Raw genomic sequence first — 19,651 nt, 5'->3', positions numbered from 1 at the left:
CTGTTGTGTTGTCTTTCTCTGTCCCCAGGGGTTCGTGTGGTGACCTGGTAGATAACCCCAGCAGTGGTGTATCTCCCTCAGGCTCTGTCACTTCCATGCCCTCCTGCCTGCCCTTCTCCTGGTTCGGGGAGCGAGGGCGGGAGAGGCTGAAGAGGGAGAGAGAGAAGCTTAGATCGGTCTCCAGCAGCAGTCTACCCTACATGACCACCGGGGGCAGTAGAGACTGCCAGGTGAGAGGGGAGGCACGCATTCGCACACCTGGGCTTTTATCTCCGACTACCCTGGACTTCACATTTCATTTTGGCTCAAAGCACTTGTCCAACTCAATAATGTATGTGGCTTATGAATTTTGCATGCTTATTTCACCTGGGGCCTTTCATTTTGTACTGTACTCGCTCTTGACTGTGTGCGGTTGGTTGTGTGTGCAAGTGTGCACTTTACAGTGTGTGTGAGTCACATGTCTTTGCTCATTCTAGAGACTGAGTGTTGCAGACGCAGGGAGTACCAGCTCTGCTCTCCTGTCAGGGATGCTATCAGATTTGTCTCTCTCTGGGCGCTCTCAAACTCTCACCTTCTCCTCCTCAGAGGTGCGTCTCTCCGTCTCTCACATGGTCTCCCTCTATTTCTCACTCTGTCCTCTCTCCACTTCTCTCTGTCTTTATCGCCCTTCTCTCTGACCTGATTTCTGCTCCAGTTTTCTACCATTCCCTGATTGTTTTCTCCTCGGCTCATATGGCTGGATTGTGGTTTACTTCCCCCCGAACGACCCAGAATGTGATGGAATATTAAGGTGTTTGTTTTTAACTGTTTTGGGTTTGTGTCAAACTATCTGTCTGTCCCTCTCTATAGACTCTGGACGGTGACTCTGTCCTAGTTGGTAACGATAATCAATGGCAAAGCCGACCCCTGGACCAATGGACCAATCAGCAGGTCTGTCTGTGGTTGATTGGCATTAGCATGGACCAATATGCAGCAAAGTTCACAGCCAATGGTGTGGATGGGCTGCAACTCCTCAATCTGGACAACAACAAACTCAAAGTAGGTACAGCGAGTCGAGGGCTATGTCTTAATACTGTTAGACATCATCCTCTCCTCACCTTCTGTCTTCAGTGTTCTGATAAATGAAAGGACTGAATGGGCTTCCCTGATCAGTGACCAGCTAGGAAAGGGGGCTAGTGAAGAGTATTGTGACGCGTCCCTTAGATGAATGATTTCATTCCATATGGATCAGCCCATAGTTTCACATAAAGTAAAGTCTCCCCTCCCCCCTCTTTCTTTAGGCTCTGGGGGTGTGCAGTCAGAGTGACCGTGCTGCTCTGAGAAGAAGGCTGAAGGAGATGAGGAAGACTCTGGAGAAGGAGAGAGTGAAGGGAATGGAGAGCGAGGAAAAGGAGAGTGAAGGAAAGGAGACAAGGGAGAAGGCGGGAAGGGAGGACAGGCGTGGTGGTAAAAAGGTCAGAACAGAGTCACTCTGCTGAAGTCTGCACTCTGACCCCTAAACGATCTTCAATCACAACTTTTTATCTGAGAAGTCCTACTTCCATTAGGCTCACCGCGACTGGGGAAATATACTTTATTTATTTTTAAGTGTTTTGTTGCTATGTATAGACGTTTCTATATGCATGTTGTACAGCTGATGACATTTAAGCACTATATTGTATTTTAAGCTGTGAATGTTTTACATGCGTTAATAAATCATGTTTCAATCTTAGACTTAACTTCTGACTGTAAAGACTGCATTTTAACATTTAGGTTAAATTTCATTTCCACGATGTAATAAAAGTAACAAAGTGTATGAAAGAAAAAAGATGGATGTGAATTTGTACAGGATGTAAAAACATTTATTTAGCAAAATCATGGCAATTTTTCACACTTTTACTTTACATTGTCAACAGCTGTCACTGGACAAATCCTCCACGTTAAGTCATTGAATGGGCCCTGTTTAAATACTTCTTCAACAAAAAAAACACAGAATTTCTTCACTTCCTTGAAATGAACACTGATTTAACGTGACCGATTAGAAGAACCACAATATGTAGTTTCCCCACTCACTCACTCTGCTTCACTGGTCCATCTCAACAATCGAATACTTAGAAGTTCACAACGTTTCTCTCTGAGCAGTTATGGATGGTGACGTTAGTACATGGATATAAATAAAACCGAAAGATTGAATGGGAAAGCTGTTGATTAGCTCCTGCTATAACCTGATGAAAAATGGCCCCAGTTAAACATGAGAAATGTGTAGAACTGTCCTTACACCCAAATGGCTTTGAGATGATTTGTGATTTGAGGCATCCATCCTTCCATATCTTGGAGAAAAAAAACTCATGAAAAATGATTTGGCCAGTGGAGTACTTTGTAGGTAACATTCTCCTCATACAATAAATACACATTCTTCAAAATATACAAAACATATAAAACACTCTAGCCTGTTCCGTAAGTGTACATTTACAAAACAATGTCCAGAGCTTTGAAAGAGGGACAGCTGGGATTCTTGACTCAAAATGTTAAAGAACACACAACAATCTTCTCTTTTTGTCCAGTGATCAACATGGATGTTACTATCAAGATAAAATTCAATCAGACAAGGTACTACTTAATTGATCCCCAAAAAGGGACAATTTGATGAATTGTTATTTCACCTTATCTAACCTGCTGTTGTACTGTATCGTCGCCATCTGTCCTTAAAGTACACAAATAAAGCTTTTCTACAAATAGTTTTTTTTCCTACATTTTTTTTTGTGTCCACACTGTGGCGCGGGGCCTTGGAATCGTCAGATCAATGTCTGTGGGAACGGGAGCTCCAGCGTTCCACCATTGTTAAGAGTAACTCTCGTTCTCACTCCAGCTCGTTATCCAGGCTTTCTTTTCCAGACTTCCCAGTTGGTCTTTCTCCTCCTTTTGTATCCGCACCGCATTATAACTGGGAACGCTGTCGTACTTGGAGCGTCTGAAAAACCCACACTGTTGGCGGCAACAAACACACAAAAAAAAAACAGCACATAGAAAATCAGTAACGAGCAGTTTGGAGCCTCTCAACAACATGAAAGGAATAGCTCACCCTCACATCAAAGTATGAAAAGTCTAAACAATGTTTGATTTTGGGGTGTGCTATCCCTTTAAGGGCAGAGATGTGAGTGAGGCTCTTGAACAGTAGGAGGCGATACAGAGCCATCGGTGGTCCGACATGCAGAAAGCTGTGATGTAGCAACGCCCCTAATAACCAAGGCTGAGAGAGAACCACTTCAGAGCCTTCAGACAGGAAGTGCTTGAAGTTCCAATGGCAACCACAGAAGCAGAAACCAGAGACTGAGAGAGATGAAGACGGCAAGGACCAAACCAGAAGGTCTTTGGAGCGATAGGAGAACAGTTCATATATATATATATGGCATAATGATTTTTCAACCAAAGTAAGCATTCATCCCACATGGCCATGCATGTAAACCGTCCATAACTCAACAACAACAGTTCGAAAGAAGGCCATTTCCAAGCAGAAACTAGAAGTGCTTTTCTACAGCAACCTGTCAGCGGAGCCCTGTAACATTCCGTCCCATCCGTTGCCTCGTCATAAGCCATTGCATTTGATTTCGTAGCTCTGAGCCCCTTAACCGCTCGTTCATTAGCGAAAGCGTTCCCCCCCCCTCCAGCGATAGTTAGTCTGCCACTGTCTCCGTCCATCCTCTGTGCCCCCGGGCATGTATAGGTGTGTTTACCCCAGAGACAGCGTCTCGCCCTCTTTTACGCGTCAGAAGACGTCAATCTCTCTTTGTCAGAGGGTGGCACATCCTCTTTCTTTTTCCCGAAGAAACCGCACTAAAGAGAAGCAATTGCATTAGTGTGTGTGTGTGTGTGTATGTGTGTGTGCGCACACACACGTGTGTGTATTCATACTGTATATACTGTAAACAGTGACATTTATCCGCGCTCTCCTAGACTTACCTTCCACAGCAGGAAGACCAGCAGGCCGAGCAGCAGCAGCCCTAACAAGATGGCTACCAGGATGATCCACCATGGGAGTCCTCCGTACTGAGCCACACGACGCTCTGGGAACACCGTCACTCTCACCTGAGAAAAGACAGCATCAATAGAAAGTCAACAGAAAGGGAAATGTGGGTTTTTGTGTGTTCAAAATGTGAAACTGGCCAAGTACCTGTGTCTCTGCATTCCTCAGGACCATGTTTTTGGCTGCTCCGTCCACTCTGAGAGAGGCTTTCACTATCACGTCCAGATAGTTCAGCTTGGAGTACTCCTGTTGGGAAACACAGAGGGAGGTGAGAGTGGACAGGAACACACGGTGCAGTCAAATAGCAGAGGGAGGTGCGCGTCTTACCTCCAGGAATGTGCTGTTCCAGAGGCGAGATCTGAGCAGGATGACTGCATTACTGTCCAGGCCCTGAAGGGGGCAGCGAATCTCCACACACTTTGCCCCGTCCTCACACGACTGTAACACACACACACACACACACTTACAGTAGAGCTCGTATACGACTAATAACACATTTAAACGTCGAGCTACTGAGAGAGAAGGTTGTGTTACCAAAGTAGTGTATTTCCTCTTGTCGGTCAGTCGTGCGATGGTTCCCTCCTGAGGTTTGTCTGTCTCCACTACGGCTCGTCTTCTCCGGGTGCTGCTCGGCTCCTAAACAGAGTGTGACAGAAGATCATTCGGAACAAACATTCCCTTGGTGAGAACAACAGAGGTAATTGTACTGGGACCGTCAGTTTGTTTGCTTTGGGACCAGAATGGTCCAAGGAGATTGGAGTTTGACCACTGCAGTGTTTCCTAACCTCTTTGACGGCGAGTGAGTTGATCTCTCTCTCAGGGGAGCAGGTGATCTGTTCCAGACCTCTGGAGTCGATCTTCATGAGGTACAGGAGCCACTTCCCCTCCACTGTCTCCTTTGGCCAATTGACGATCAGGGCGGCGCTGCCGTATGTCTTCAGGGGCTTCCCCAGGTTAATCACCTGTCAATCAAAAGGCAGTCAAAGGACAGGTGAGTTCAGCTTATAGTGAAATACAAATGCACCCGTTTGATAATGATGCCATTATTCCGGAAAAGAACCAAACTAATAGGCTTACCCTGAACTCGTACTCGATGGGGCTGCCGATGTCTCCTTCGGAATTCATGGCGCTCTCACCTTTGACCTCTCCAGTAAAGTAGACCTGGGAGGGCTTGGCAACTCTGGGAAAACAAGAAACACAATGTGAACACAAACATCGTCATGATCACGCTCCGATGCTGGGAGGTGCGACAACACATTTAGTTCCCACGTGTAAAAGCACATGAAAGCACATCAAAGTAAGCAACTGGCAAATCATATCGTTGTACCCTGTGAGGGACAGCAGCAGCTCGATCACCACTTTGGCCTTGGCCTTGACTCTGGCCACGTTTTGCTGGTCACTCGTTCTGAAAGGTCAGAGGTCAAATCAGCACCGTTGGTCAAATGTAGCCGTGCAGAATCTCATCGCAGAGGGAGGCGGGCAGCGTATACTCACGTCTCCAGCTTCAGGTCTATCTCCAGCTCTGTGGTGTTCAGAGAGATGCCTGCTGTGCTCAAGATGATGTAGAACGTCGCCTAAAACACACAGATGTATACGTCAGCGGCGCACGCCCTTTTATCTGGTGATGGTGATCGGCCTCGGCGTCTCTCACCTCTGAGCCTCGCTTGAAGGGGTTCCCCAGCTCACAGTCTGCCTGAGAGCCGTTCGTATTGGTCACACAGATCACCTGCTTGTCCTGCAATCGACAAAACAGCCAGTCACAACTCGGTAACCGGTCTGAAGAACGGAAGAGGGGAAGGAGCGAGAGAGGGCGTGTGACAGAAGAGGAGAGGTGTCACTTACCGCAGAGCGGGAGGCAGAGTAGGAGAGCGAGGGGGGGAAGGAGGCAACCAACGCCGCCTCATGGGCATCGTCTCCATTCTGGTTGGTCACTGTGATCTCCAGGGCGATGTCCTTCTGGTCGCTAAGGGAGACTACCGGCACCCCATCCTCCCTGCAAGGACACCGGCAGATTATGTCAGCGTTGATTCCATTCACCCAGGTGTTGGTTAATGTGTTCTACTCACACAGGTAGTGGATGGAAGACGTCCTTGTTGGGCTCTCTGTAGCAGAAGCGATGCTGGAGCTGTACGTTGCTCTGACACACATTATCACTGCCACAGCCCTCCTTCAGGAAGCTCACCTACACACACAGGGAACAGCATGCCGATCAGACAGACTCACACTAGACCAGAGGGAACGGGCTTTAGAGCAGGCCACGGTTGCAAAACTCTTGTCACATAGGCCGATCCGAAGCTGGGCAATAGGAGACTGTGTTACGGTTGTTATTGGTCACCTCAGCGCGGGCCGTGATAGGCTCGTTGGAGTCGAGGATGGGCGGGAGTTCTGGGAGCGCTCTTCTTTTCCTTTTGGAGTTCTTTATCTCCACGGTAACGTCGACGGGGATTCCCCTGAGCTTGTCCTTAATGTTCTCCTGTAGGTGACAGACACAGAGTACAGATAATAGATACGTGGTATATCACTGGTATGTCACTGGTATATCACTGGCAAAGGATAGAGGAGACGGATTCTTGTCCATATTTTACCCGCAAGGTTGGTGAAAGACCGTCTTGAGATACCGATCTCTTCCTTCCCCTCTCGCTACCCGTTCCTCTGTCTTACTGTTAGCAGTGTCACGAGTCGTGCGAGTTGGGATCTAGTACCTGTAGTGTGAGTCTGGCGGTGACACACTCCTTCTTGCCCTGCCCACTGAGGATGAGAACACCGGTGGACTGGTAGTCGTTGACGTCGCTGGAACGCGTGGAGAAGGTCACTCTGGGAGGGAGACCCTTCTTCCGACGCTCCGCCTCCGCCTCAAAGGAGTACGCCACCGCTGAGGAGGGGAGAGAGAACGAGAGAGAGTGAAAGAGAGAGAGAGGGGAAGAGAGCAGATAGAGAGGTAGAGAAAGAGAGGGACAGTTACCATTGCATACTGGTCTAAGGCCTAAAAAGCCCACTGAAGAAATCATAACACAAAAGGTGTTGTCTTACTCAGTCTGGGGCTGTAGGACTTTGGGTTGGCGGTGTAGGAGAAGCAGGCTTCTACCTCCAAGCTGGAAACACATCATTTGTATTTATGAATATGGCTTAAATGGTTTCTCATTGTCCATATTCTGCAGATAAACAGCACACTCACCAGATGCTGTTGCCACAGTTTTTCTTAGTCAGATCGATCTCCTTTGGCGTTGTCTTGACAACCTTCTGGATGCTAATGACCGGCCGAGTCCTGGAGTGACATCACAGGGTCAAAGGTTTAAAGGTCAAGAAAGTGGCTCCCAAAAAAGAAGGTATTAACAAATGGAATGTAGAAATGCACAAACAAAACATTGTGGGGTAGATGACTGATTGCCATGGTTACCTGTAGACGAACACAGAGTCGGAGAGAGATCCTACGGCCAGGTCAGGGTACGAGTTCCTGTCCAAGTCCATGTTACCAGCTAGAGAATAACCAAACAGCTTTGTCTCCGATGGCACCCCTGACAACACTTGTGCAGGTTTGATGTTGATGCCCTGAGCTGAGCCGTGGTAGATGAACACCTTCCCTGACCCACTGTCATAATAGGGTGCTCCCACAGCGATGTCTGGCAGAGAGAGAGAGTCAGGATTACACACCGTCTACACACACACAAACACAAAGGCAAAGACAGATTTATCAACACACACACGCGCCCCTTACCCTGATAGCCGTCCAGGTTGAGATCTCCCAGGTTTTCTACGGCCAGTCCAAACATGGAGTCCCGAGGTCCGTCTATCCTGGTGGGCGTGACCTTACTCCAGTCTCCGTCCTTGTTAACGTAGACATAAATGGCTCCGCCTACCTCCCCGTCCTTCTCAAAAAACTGCGGGGCTCCCACCACGATGTCCTCCCACCTAGAGCCAGAGAGACCGAGAGGGAGCAAGAAATGACTCGGGGGGGGTGGAACAGAGAGAGATCGTCTCAGCACGGAACTAGTCGCCTCAACTCCAAGAGCATCCGAGAGGCTCGAGTCAAATGACATCCTCCCACGTGGAGAGAAACTGCTTATGACGGGAAGGTGGACATGGGAAGGGCAGCGTATAGATATGCCTCGTTGACGATCGGGAGAAAGAACGAGAGAAAAGCGAGACGTACCCGTCGCCGGTCAGATCTACCACAGCGAGGTCGTAGCCGAACGACGAGGCCAGCCCCTCCCCTTCCAGGATGTGCTCTGGTGACAACATGGTGGACGCTTCGGACTCCTTCTTTAGCAACACCACTGCCCCGCTGTGATTGGCTCTCGGGGCACCGGCGACCACGGTCAGCTGACCCTTCTTAGTGATGGCCTTCCCCGAGTCCAGAGAGAAGCCTGATAGGAGAGACATATTTAATCAATCAATCAATGAATGAGTCAGTGTACACCGACTCATTCCCAAAACATTCCCAAAACATGAATGATCTCATCCATATGCCGCACTCGGGCCAAAGCTAGGTGTTGTACAGATTCACTGTTCTCTCTATCATGTGGACATGTTCAAGCCCAGTTGGTTGGAGGTTGAGGTGATTTATAGATCACCTCGACGTCATTGTAAATAAGAACGTGTTCTCAACTGACTTGCCTAGTTAAATAAGGTTCAATAAAAATAAAAACATTTTAAACATCGACATAACACCCAGCTCAGGCTGATCCTCATGACGAGAACATTGTTTCACCGCCCATGATGATAACTAGTGCAAAGAGTCATTCGATTGGTTATGGAGAGCATGATGTCATCGCGCAGGAAGTAATACAAACCTAAGTAGCTATTGGCCCGTTACGTCGGTCTCCATAGCAATCTGAGGAGGAAGTGACTTGTACACAAACTGTTTCAACACTGGAGCTGGACACGGTGGTCGTGAAGAGCACACCTGGACCCACAGAGAGGAGGGCGAGAGAGAGGAACGAGGGACGAAAGAGTTTAGATGTACCTACCCAAGTAACTGTTAGCAGGCACGGGGACCAGGTCTGGGTCTAACCGGTTCTCATCGCCCACCTCATAGGGCCCGTCGTCATAGAAGCCCATCTCCAACAGAGTGTTGTTCTTCTGCTCTACTCTCACCACCCCTGGAGGGATGGGGGGGTGAGGAAGTGAAGGGGAACATGGAGATGATAAGACGAGGAGAAAAAGCTCAACACAAGAAAATTATGAATGGAAAAACAGTAACTTAAAAATATGACAAAAACAAGACATGAAACATCATGAGCTGAATTTTTTTTTTGGGGGGGTTATGTACACGATGACAACAAAAAAAAGTTTTATCAGTGTGGTTTTGCTACCACTAGAGGTCACAGTGGTTCATAGATTCAAGCATCAGCTGACGAAAGAGGAAGGGGCCATGTAGACTGGGCTAATCTAATCTACCTAACCCTGACCCTGGCCTAACCCTGACCTTATCCCCTAACCCCGACCTCTAGCCCCTGAGCTGGACCTCATAGATCTGAAAGGATGAGATAGGTGTAAGCAACATAGTCCATCTACCCCTCTGGTAGGCGTTTCCCGTATTGTCGACACCAATCTGATCCTTTCAGATAAATGACAAGTGTTTGATTTCAGACATACACACTCCCGCTCTCCACCCACCTTTCCAGTTGTACGCTCCAGGGGCACCAAATACCAGGTAGTGGTAGTCCCTAGTGAAGGTGGCAGACAGACCCTGTTGGCATGAACCAAACCTCTCATGGCCGCGTGCCCGCCCCTCACAGAACCTCCAGTTCCCTCCGTCCTCATCAGACTCGGTACCGATGGTCAGGTCCTGGCTCAGAACGTAACACCGCCCTGTGATGTCACGTGACTCCTGGGCTGTGTTCACAAACAGACGCCGCTGGTAGCGGTGGGCACACGTCTGAAGGGGGATGGGGGGGGGAGAGAGAGAGAGAGAGAGAGAGATTGGTTAACAGAGCTGTCAATCAGGTCAATAATTTAACCCACTCATGTACACACGCACGCACGCACACACGCACGCGCACACACTTACCACAATCTTTCCTCCCGGCCCCTGGCTGTTTACTGTTACACCCATCCATTGGTTCTCCTTACTCTCGGTGTTCACGTCCTCTGCACACACAGAAATCATCAAATATTGATCAACTGCTGAATATCTAGTGACCGAAAATGTGTGTGTGCGTGTGTTTAGAGGTGAGCTCACCATCGTTGTCGAACTGCACTCGGCTACAGCTGGAGGAAGTGGAAGCGGTATCGCAGTTGTAGAGTCCTCCTGTGATCTTTGCCTTCTGACCTCTCAGAGCTTTGGCCCTTGGAGCACCAACCAGCAACCTGTAACACACACCACAAGGCCATGTTTGAATACAGGAAACACACACACACACACAGAGACAGAAATATTACAACATGACTGGTACACACATCACTCTCTGTCCATGTCCGATCCACATTTTACAAAGCGGTCATCATTCAAACCACCACCATATACCCATTATTATAAGAGGAAGCTACAGTCGGTGAGTAGATCAGGGCCAATGTGGAGTCCTACACTTTGACACCTGCGATAATCTTAACCAGCCTGTCAGCAGCTCTCGGCACTCCCCCCTCACTTTCCCCCTGAGTCACACAGCATCTCCCTTTCAACAGAGAACATCAGAGAGTGTCTCACACACACACACATGCACGCACTCAATCAAACTGATGTTCCCATGATCTGCCCCCTCCCTCCCCAGCACCCCTCAGACAAAGAGCGCTTTCATGATTGGACAGAACTGCGACTCAGCGATAACATTCATCCACAAAGGGTGGGCACACACACAAGAAAAAGTGGAATGGAGACACACACATGCACACTCCAGGGAGGGGCCACACTCACTGGATGTCTTTATGGAACCACAGACAAGAGGGGCTCTTAGAGAGGGGTCACAGCCACCACACCCCAGTACCCAAGGTTTCCCACAGCAGCATATCGAAGTTCCCCATCACTGTGTGTGTGTGTGTGTGTGTGTGTGTGTGTGTGTGTGTGTGTGTGTGTGTGTGTGTGTGTGTGTGTGTGTGTGTGTGTGTGTGTGTGTGTGTGTGTGTGTGGATGAAAATCATCAGTCATGAAATGAACTGAAGCTTTGTAAGGAGTTCAATGCATAGAAATGCTTAATGCCTTGTCATACAAATCACATGGTTTTAGCGCAGGCCTGTTTTCCTTGTATCCATTTGTAAACCTTGCTGTGATTTTGGGATAGGCCATTTGTCATGTTCATGGATTTCAGTTTGCATTGATTGCTATGTGGGTCTCAATGCACTTGAACTTGATCTTGAAAAACTCTCATCCAAGGGTCTTTCATCAAAAGGTTTAAAAAAAAAGCCATACTAGATTGATTTCTATGGTTTAAGTACTCGATGAGATTAAGAAAACCCCACCTGTTTTGAACACAACTCGTATTCATACCTACGTGGGTGAACAGAGGTGTGTTTGGGGTCAAGGGGCCTTTAATGTGGTTAACTCATTAAGAGCGAGAAAGACAGAGATAGGAGAGAGATCACTCTGCTTGAACAGAGCTATGCTCAATCATGAGGCATCAAAGCCAAAGGAACTTAATAATATTAAGAAATGCTATAGATGGAAGGAAAATAGTGTGGAAATCTAACAAAAAACAATTTGGCAAAAACAAATTCAATCCCTTCTAGACCATTTCCTGGACAAAAGGTTTCATTGTAATAGTGAAGGTGTAAACTTGGCAGTAGAAAATCTAAACAGTATATTTGACCTCTCAGCTTCCCTAACAAATCAAAACATTTCAAGCAGACAACCTAAGAAAATGAACAACAATGACAAATGGTTTAACGAAGAATGCAAAAACCTAAGAAAGAAATTGAGAAACCTGTCTAACCGAAAACATAGAGACCCAGAAAACCTGTGTCTATGCCTTCATTATGGTGAATCACTAAAACAATACAGAAATACACTACGGAAAAAGAAGGAACAGCAGGTCAGAAATCTGCTCAATGTAATTGAAGAATCCATAGAATCGAACCACTTCTGGGAAAATGTGAACACACTAAACAAACAACACGAAGAGTTATCTATCCAAAACGGAAATCTATGGATAAACCACTTCTCCAATCATTTTTGGCTCTATAACAAAAAACAAACAGCAAAAACATATACATGACCAAATACAAATCTTATAATCAACTATTAAAGACTCCTGTCTTTACGGTTTCTACCAGAACCCACTGGACTCTCCAATTACATTGAATGAACTACATGACAAAATACGAACCCTCAAACCCAAAAAGGCCTGTAGTGTTGACGGTATCCTCAATGAAATGATCATCAATACAGACCACATTGGCCAAATTGGCTATACTTAAACTCGTTAACGTCCTCCTCAGCTCTGGCAACTTCCCCAATATGTGGAACGAAGGACTGACGTTGAGGGCATGTCCTGTTAAACCTTGCTAATGCTTTTGTACTAAAACATCCGTCTTTAAAGCCTAGGCATTGGGCTTGAGCTAGTTTCTTTAACAACCTCATATAAGTTGGAAAAGTGTGCGTGCACATTCATAAGAGGCCTGCTATAACTGTTCTGTGTGTGTAGCATGACACCATGATGTCTGGTCTCTCAGCCAAGAGCTGACAGAAACTCACTGGTTCCTCTTAAGTTGACTGGGGACAAAACATTTTGTTGATGATCTACTTCATTTGCTCGTACACATATGTTTCCCATGCCAATAAAGCCCCTCGAATTGAATTTGAATTGAGACAAGGAAAAAGAGAGCGGGAGAGAGTCATGTGGGTGCTGACTCTTCTGGGCCTCAGTGGAGATTTCCCAGAGTTGAGAGAGTCATGTGGGTGCTGACTCCTCTGGGCCTCAGTGGAGATTTCCCAGAGTGGAGAGAGTCATGTGGGTGCTGACTCCTCTGGGCCTCAGTGGAGATTTCCCAGAGTGGAGAGAGTCATGTGGGTGCTGACTCCTCTGGGCCTCAGTGGAGATTTCCCAGAGTGGAGAGAGTCATGTGGGTGCTGACTCCTCTGGGCCTCAGTGGAGATTTCCCAGAGTGGAGAGAGTCATGTGGGTGCTGACTCCTCTGGGCCTCAGTGGAGATTTCCCAGAGTGGAGAGAGTCATGTGGGTGCTGACTCCTCTGGGCCTCAGTGGAGATTTCCCAGAGTGGAGAGAGTCATGTGGGTGCTGACTCCTCTGGGCCTCAGTGGAGATTTCCCAGAGTGGAGAGAGTCATGTGGGTGCTGACTCCTCTGGGCCTCAGTGGAGATTTCCCAGAGTGGAGAGAACATGTGGAGGGAGGGGGAGAATAGAAGGGTGTGAGTGAAAATAAATGAATGGAATCGTGCCCAGGTAATTAAACGACTGCTCCAACACTGATCTGAGAACAATGAGCATCCTTCGTGTTGCCCCCTGCTATACATACACTAACAGGAAGTCAGGAGAATAGGCGGAAGGAATAGGCATCCCCTTAGCCACGCCCACACGGTAGTTTGGTAAACCCTGTGGTTCCTTGGGTTCAGACTACACTCAAGGTACAAGTTGTCCCTTAACCACAGGTCTAGGATCACATTACCCTCCTCAAAATCCTACCCTAAAACATTAGGGGATGAGAAAAGAGCTGACCCTGCATCAGTGGTTAGGAACAACTTGGACCTACTCCTCAGACTACGCTGCGCGGCACATCATGGTTTATAACTACATAGATAAATTACCCAGGTATACACAGTGGCTGCAGTAAAAGTATATGAATGTTTGAATGTTTGAATTGTACGTGGTCTCAATTGTTTATTGATGTCTGGGCAATGTAACTCGTGCGAGGCCCATTACCCAGTAGCCTGCCACTGGTAGTAAAACAGGGAGTGTGTGAGAGGGAGACAGGGAGTGTGAAGAGAGGGAGTGTGTATTGTTCTACTGATAATGGCTAACGACACAGCTGCTTCTCCAATCATTCACCACATGTACAGGAAGTAGAGAATAAAATCCACAGGAAGGACAAAGATAAACATTCAGTGTGTGTGTGCGCGCGTTAGGTTAAGGTTTAGGGGTAGAGTTTGGAAAAATAGGACTTTTTAATGCTTCAAACATTTTTACTCCCCAAAAAATAAAGCTGTGTGTGTGTATGAACAAACAACACAGCAAAGGGAAACAGTAGAAACCACTATTCTCTCTCTCTCTCTTCACAAACACACAATGAGGCCAAACAGCCTACAGCCGAAAGAAACAGAGAAACATCAAATTGAGGAACTATATGCACCACCACATCTTGTTACCAAGCAACTATGGATCAACATCAGTGAAACTTTCAGAACATTTCAGTTCTAAATGGATCCCAGAACATTTGACAGAACCCTAATGAATTCCAGAGCTCATTTTAACGCCAAGTTCTCTATGCTCCTTGCCAGGACTGATATGAACCCAGGGTTGTGTTAATGAGAGTACGCCGTAACAAAGCACTTTGTGCTTCTTATTGGACAAGTTCAGGTAGTCCCTCCCTGTTTCAGTCCGTTTTCTTCCATTTGGTACCTAGTACCAGGTCGGTGTGGGAGACAGACAGCGTGGGTTGAGTAACTGACCGACTGTGTGTATTTGGTGCCCAGCTGTAAAAGGTGATTTATGCTGTCAGCATTCCTCCAGACATCCCTCCACCACTCCTCAGCTTTGATGTTGGCTAACTTGAGCTAACCTGGATCAGCCTGCAGGCAGGAGAGAACGGGCAGACAAAGAGGTGTGTTTGGGGGAGAGGTGTGTGTGTGTGTGTGTGCGTGCGCGTGATCATTTTTTCACATGCTGTACATGTAACGTAGTCCAACAACAACAAAAAATGTAGCAATAAAATATTGCATACATTTAGCACTTTTTTCCCCAGGACTCTGAACAAACCTTTGAACTCTAACCCTAACCTTCCCACTAAAATCAATCTCCTATCTATCCAGGATCTGATAGATCAAAGATCTGTCGCACATAGGAACCTCACAGCTCTACACCCTAGACATCTGTCTATAGAACATGCTGGAATGGATTCTCTCTCTCTCTCCCACACGTGCGTTGTACCTCTCCCATACACTTTCACTAAGACGCTCTCTCTACTTCTACCTCAGTCTCTTTGTCACAGCCTTCCCTCCTTCCCTCCTCTCTCGTTCTCTCTGTGACACTTTAATACTTTCTCCCACAGAGAGAAGCGCCAACTCTCAGTTGTGACCGACTTTGGGACCTAACCCACATGCACACAACCCCTTGCTCTTCAGCGTGTACGTGAGACACACAGACACACCTGACCCCACCTCCCACAGAGCCGTGCCAAACAGATCCCTCCATTGCCTGCAGGTATCAACAAACAAAAAAACGTGCACACAAAACACACACACCTGTGAGGCACGGGCTCAGTTTGGCGGAACGGGAGCAAACGTTCAGACGTGGCACAGACGTATGACTCACCTTTCACACACACACACACACACACTCTAGATTCCCCGGAAACACCCCTCAGACAGCACAGACAGTCTGGAATCCTGATCTACTGAGGTAGGCAGGTAAGAAGTGTAGCCTCTGGCAGCATTACATACTGTGTATATCATGATGACGTATGGCTGCCAAGTTTAGTGTCCTGTACACTGAAGAATCCACTCGCCCAAGGTCAGTCAACGGTTACCATTGTGGATTTCAACTCCTGCAGTGCATGTCTGTGTGTGTGTGTGTGTGTGTGTGTGTGTGTGTGTGTGTGTGCATGCGTGCCTGTGTACACAGTTTGTGTGTGCGTACAGTTTGTTACCAACAATGTGCCGACTCACGTGGAAACAGTTACAAAAGACCAGGAAGGCCTCATAGCTTCTAAAACACAGACTGCACTGCATCAGTCACCACTTTAACACCACAACCCCCCCCCCCCCCCCCCCGCACACCACAGACAGACACATACACACACACACACACACCTCTCACTGCTGAATCGGCACACCTCACTGCTGAATCGGCACACACCTCTCACTGCTGAATCAGCACACACCTCACTGCTGAATCGACACACACCTCACTGCTGAATCGGCACACACCTCTCACTGCTGAATCGGCACACACCTCTCACTGCTGAATCGGCACACACCTCTCACTGCTGAATCGGCACACACCTCTCACTGCTGAATCGGCACACACCTCTCACTGCTGAATCGGCACACCTCTCTCTCACTGCTGAATCGGCACACACCTCACTGCTGAATCGGCACACACCTCACTGCTGAATCGGCACACACCTCTCACTGCTGAATCGGCACACACCTCTCACTGCTGAATCGGCACACACCTCTCACTGCTGAATCGGCACACACCTCTCACTGCTGAATCGGCACACACCTCACTGCTGAATCGGCACACACCTCACTGCTGAATCGGCACACACCTCTCACTGCTGAATCGGCACACACCTCTCACTGCTGAATCGGCACACACCTCACTGCTGAATCGGCACACACATACTCTGCGACGCTGTACAGATGCGCCCACAAACACACACATACTATCACTTGGCTGTTCATGCATGCACTGATGTCTAAGGCCAGCATTTTGCCCATAATTTAGGTTAGGATTTGGTGACATATGACTCAGACCTGCTGATTCAGTGTTAATGAGAGACATGTCCTGAGGGCATATGGAACAGAAACAGGCTTTTAGAGTCTGTGTTCCTGAAAGGTACAGTGGATTCGGAAAGTACTCAGACCCCTTGACTTTTTCCCACATTTTGTTAGGTTACAGGCTTATTTTCCCTCCTCAATCTACACGCAATACCCCATAATGACAAAGCAAAAACAGCTTTTTAGAAATGTTTGCAAATGTATAAAAATACAAATAAAAACTGAAACATAACATTTATATAAGCATTCAGACCCTTTAGTCAGTACTTTGTTGAAGAACCGTTAGCAGCGATTACAGCATCAAGTCTCATTGGGTATGACACTACAAGCTTGGCACACCTGTATTTGGGGAGGTTCTCCCATTCTTCTTTGCAGATCCTCTCAAGCTCTGTCAGGTTGGATGGGGAGCATCGCTGCACAGCTATTTTCAGGTCTCTCCAGAGATGTTTGATTGGGTTCAAGACCGGGCTCTGGCTGGGTCAGTCAAAGACATTCAGAGACTTGTCCCGAAGCCACTCCTGCGTTGTCTTGGCTGTGTGCTTAGAGTCGTTGTCCTGCTGGAAAGTGAACCTTCACCCTAATCTGAGGTCCTGAGCGCTCTGGAGCAGGTTCTCATCAAGGATCTCTCTGTACTTTGCTCCGTTCATCTTTCACTCGATCCTGTCTAGTCTCGCAGTCCCTGCCGCTGAAAAACATCCCCACAGCATGATAGTGCCACCACCATTCTTCACTGTAGGGATGGTGCCAGGTTTCTTCCAGACTTCACACTTTCTTGTTTCTCATGGTGCCTTTTGGCAAACTCCAAGCGGGCTATCATGTGCCTTTTACTGAGGAGTGGCTTCCGTCTGGCCACTCTCCCATAAAGGCCTGATTGGTCGAGTGCTGCAGAGATGGTTGTTCTTTCTAAATCATGTCCAATCACTTGAATTTACTACAGGATGATCAATGGAAACAGGATGCACCTGAGCTCAATTTTGAGTCTCATAGCAAAGGGTCTGAATACTTACGTAAATAAAAATCTGAAAACCTGTTCTCGCTTTGTTATTATGGGATATTGTGTGTAGATTGATGAGGGGGGAATTTAAAAAAAAAAAAATTTTTAGAATAAGGCTTTAACGTAACAAAATGTGGAAAAAGTCAAGGGTTCTGAATACTTTCCGAATGCACTGTACATGGATTCAATTGAAAATCCATTTTTGATCCCTGTATAAACATCTGTCAGGTTTTCTACATGAGAGAACTCATTGAGGGAATCTCAGGGTATGAAATCTCAACTTTAATCTGAACTAGAACGTGTTTCTTTCTGTCTCTACCGCCTGACTGTTCACAGGGCTGACGACCACGTGCCTCTAATATAGACACAGACGAAAACTGGTACATCAAATTGTGTGTGTGTGTGTTCAGACAAGTTCAGGTCAGAACTAAGAAGGCTCGACCACTACAGAAAGTTACAGACCTAAGACTATAATGACTTCAACCTATTACATTCCACACCTTGTTTAAAAGGGTAGAATCGATTCTAAACACAAATCCATTCCAATGACTCGTCGTCCATAACAACAGGTCTAGAATAAGTATAGTCATTGAGCACATGATGTATAGAATGGGGTCTGGGGTGCAGACAGCTGATCCTAAGTCAGTAGTTAACCAGAGTGTTGAGGGCAGTTGAGGGATAGTCCTGCTGTGCTTCAAGGAGCAGGGTGAAATTAGGCAGGAGATTAATGGTAAGACTACAGACGGGTGTCACTTCTATTTCCCATGGTAGACGGCACATTGTTGGGGGGTGCTGTCACTTGGCCAAAAGCAGTTATCTTCGAGGTCAACTAGACTGTCTGGAAATGTTAAGGCTCAGCTGGTTTGAGGTTAAAGACTATGATGTACAGTATATGGCTATACTGCCAAGTTAAATAAAAGGTTAAATAATAAATAAATCAAATGTTTTTAAATATTTGCTTTCACACCATCTAACGCTACTGCGACCCTGACTATAACACAATGGCACAGTCCCTGCAGCTTGCCACGCCCATAGCCTAGGGAAAAGGCTCACTTTTACAGTATTTGACCCAAGCGACAATGACATTCGCCATCTACAGTATAGGCTGGCTTTACTCTACTTTGAGGACACACGGCATGAGGTGCACATGACACGAGTAATGCAAATAATAATAGGATGCTGAGAACCATAAATACAATTATCCTAACAAGATCTGTGCCCAAGTGAGGATTCCCCAACGGTCTATTTCTACCCGGAGCTAGTAAACATCTATAGAGCAGAGTAAGTGGTTTGGAATCATGAGACTTTTTTGTTTGTTGCCAAATTAATGACCTATTCATGACATTGGAGCCGCGCACGGACAGGAACGAGCCTGCAAAGGGCAGCAAAAGCTGTAAAACTCACCCATGATTAACCCGTTACAAAAACATGCCGATCTGAAACGTTAACGAAATGTCAAGACCAAAACAACCGGAAATCGGAGTTAATTAACTGATGAAAATGATTCCCGAATGAGGGGAACAATGATGTTGAGACGATAAACTTTTGCGATGAACCTGCGAGCCTTTTGAAGTAATAACACTAGAGGCTACAGTAGCAACAACCTGTTAGCGGTTAACTCCGCAACTTAAACGGGGAAAAAATAAAAATAAAAAATAAGGAGACTTACATTCTTTTATCCAACGGATTTAATTGCCAATGCATAGCCAGAGAGAAGCCGAAAAGGCTCCCGGGCTCTCCTTTCTTTTCAATGACGTTTTCTGTGTCCAGGTTGAAAGCCGATACGTGCGTCCATTCCAGGTGAAGGAGAAGCGAAAGAAATGAGATACATTGTATAAATCTCAACCCCATCGCGGAGAAAATGGTTTAATTCTGTGTGACTGAAAATGAACACCGTTATTTCTTCCGGTAACGCAGCCTGTTTGTTCCGTGGTATAGAACTCACGAACGAGTGACTTTATGCTGGCTCTCTCGGGCTTTGGGTGGGATGTTGTACACTTGAAGCTCGTACCGCGCCCCTCCTACATCCCCACTTTCCCTCCCTC

At 47.0% G+C, this 19,651-nt stretch overlaps 2 protein-coding genes across 7 annotated transcripts in view; one reads left to right on the top strand and one right to left on the bottom strand.

Moving 5' to 3' along the window:
* LOC115101541 (neurabin-1-like) overlaps positions 1–2,943 on the top strand; it is a 16,094-nt gene extending 13,151 nt beyond the window's left edge. For 4 of the 5 annotated variants that reach the window (XM_065005578.1, XM_065005579.1, XM_065005580.1 and 1 more), the window contains exons 16-19: positions 29–230; positions 477–587; positions 850–1,038; positions 1,281–2,943. In XM_065005578.1, coding sequence (XP_064861650.1) covers positions 29–230; positions 477–587; positions 850–1,038; positions 1,281–1,478 — 700 coding nt within the window. In that variant the 3' untranslated portion in view covers positions 1,479–2,943. The remainder of the gene's footprint in view (positions 1–28; positions 231–476; positions 588–849; positions 1,039–1,280) is intronic. The other variant, XM_065005581.1, reaches the window with a different exon arrangement.
* Positions 1,816–19,651, bottom strand: LOC115102743 (integrin alpha-6-like). Of its 2 annotated transcripts, XM_065005583.1 has the most exons (25): positions 19,276–19,651; positions 10,185–10,312; positions 10,014–10,093; positions 9,620–9,881; positions 8,971–9,102; positions 8,154–8,367; positions 7,719–7,912; positions 7,401–7,623; positions 7,179–7,268; positions 7,034–7,095; positions 6,712–6,875; positions 6,339–6,482; positions 6,070–6,185; positions 5,846–5,996; positions 5,655–5,738; positions 5,498–5,577; positions 5,331–5,408; positions 5,081–5,183; positions 4,789–4,965; positions 4,538–4,639; positions 4,331–4,441; positions 4,151–4,249; positions 3,940–4,065; positions 3,714–3,813; positions 2,877–2,964 (listed from the first exon to the last, which is right to left on the bottom strand). In XM_065005583.1, the coding sequence occupies exons 1-24, from the start codon at positions 19,455–19,457 to the stop codon at positions 3,739–3,741; spliced, it is 3,177 nt and encodes a 1,058-aa protein (XP_064861655.1). In that variant the 5' UTR covers positions 19,458–19,651; the 3' UTR covers positions 2,877–2,964; positions 3,714–3,738. The 2 variants fall into 2 exon arrangements, with proteins under 2 accessions (XP_064861654.1, XP_064861655.1); XM_065005582.1 differs by lacking the exon at positions 3,714–3,813 and having other exon boundaries at positions 1,816–2,964; positions 19,276–19,650.

This window comes from Oncorhynchus nerka, linkage group LG20 (genome assembly GCF_034236695.1).
Source record: "Oncorhynchus nerka isolate Pitt River linkage group LG20, Oner_Uvic_2.0, whole genome shotgun sequence".
Classification (NCBI taxonomy): Eukaryota; Metazoa; Chordata; class Actinopteri; order Salmoniformes; family Salmonidae; genus Oncorhynchus; species Oncorhynchus nerka.
This window is presented reverse-complemented; position numbering and strand designations above follow the sequence as displayed.

What these genes read in the sequence shown, in the direction of transcription:
- LOC115102743 (XM_065005582.1), bottom strand. Translation starts at nt 19,457, where the DNA reads ATGGGGTTGAGATTTATACAATGTATCTCATTTCTTTCGCTTCTCCTT. An exon ending in CCTTCAAGCGAGGCTCAGAG is followed by an intron (nt 5,578 to 5,654) that starts GTGAGAGACGCC and finishes TGTGTGTTTTAG; the next exon opens with GCGACGTTCTACATCATCTT. An exon ending in TGGTCTTCCTGCTGTGGAAG is followed by an intron (nt 2,965 to 3,939) that starts GTAAGTCTAGGA and finishes TGCCGCCAACAG; the next exon opens with TGTGGGTTTTTCAGACGCTC.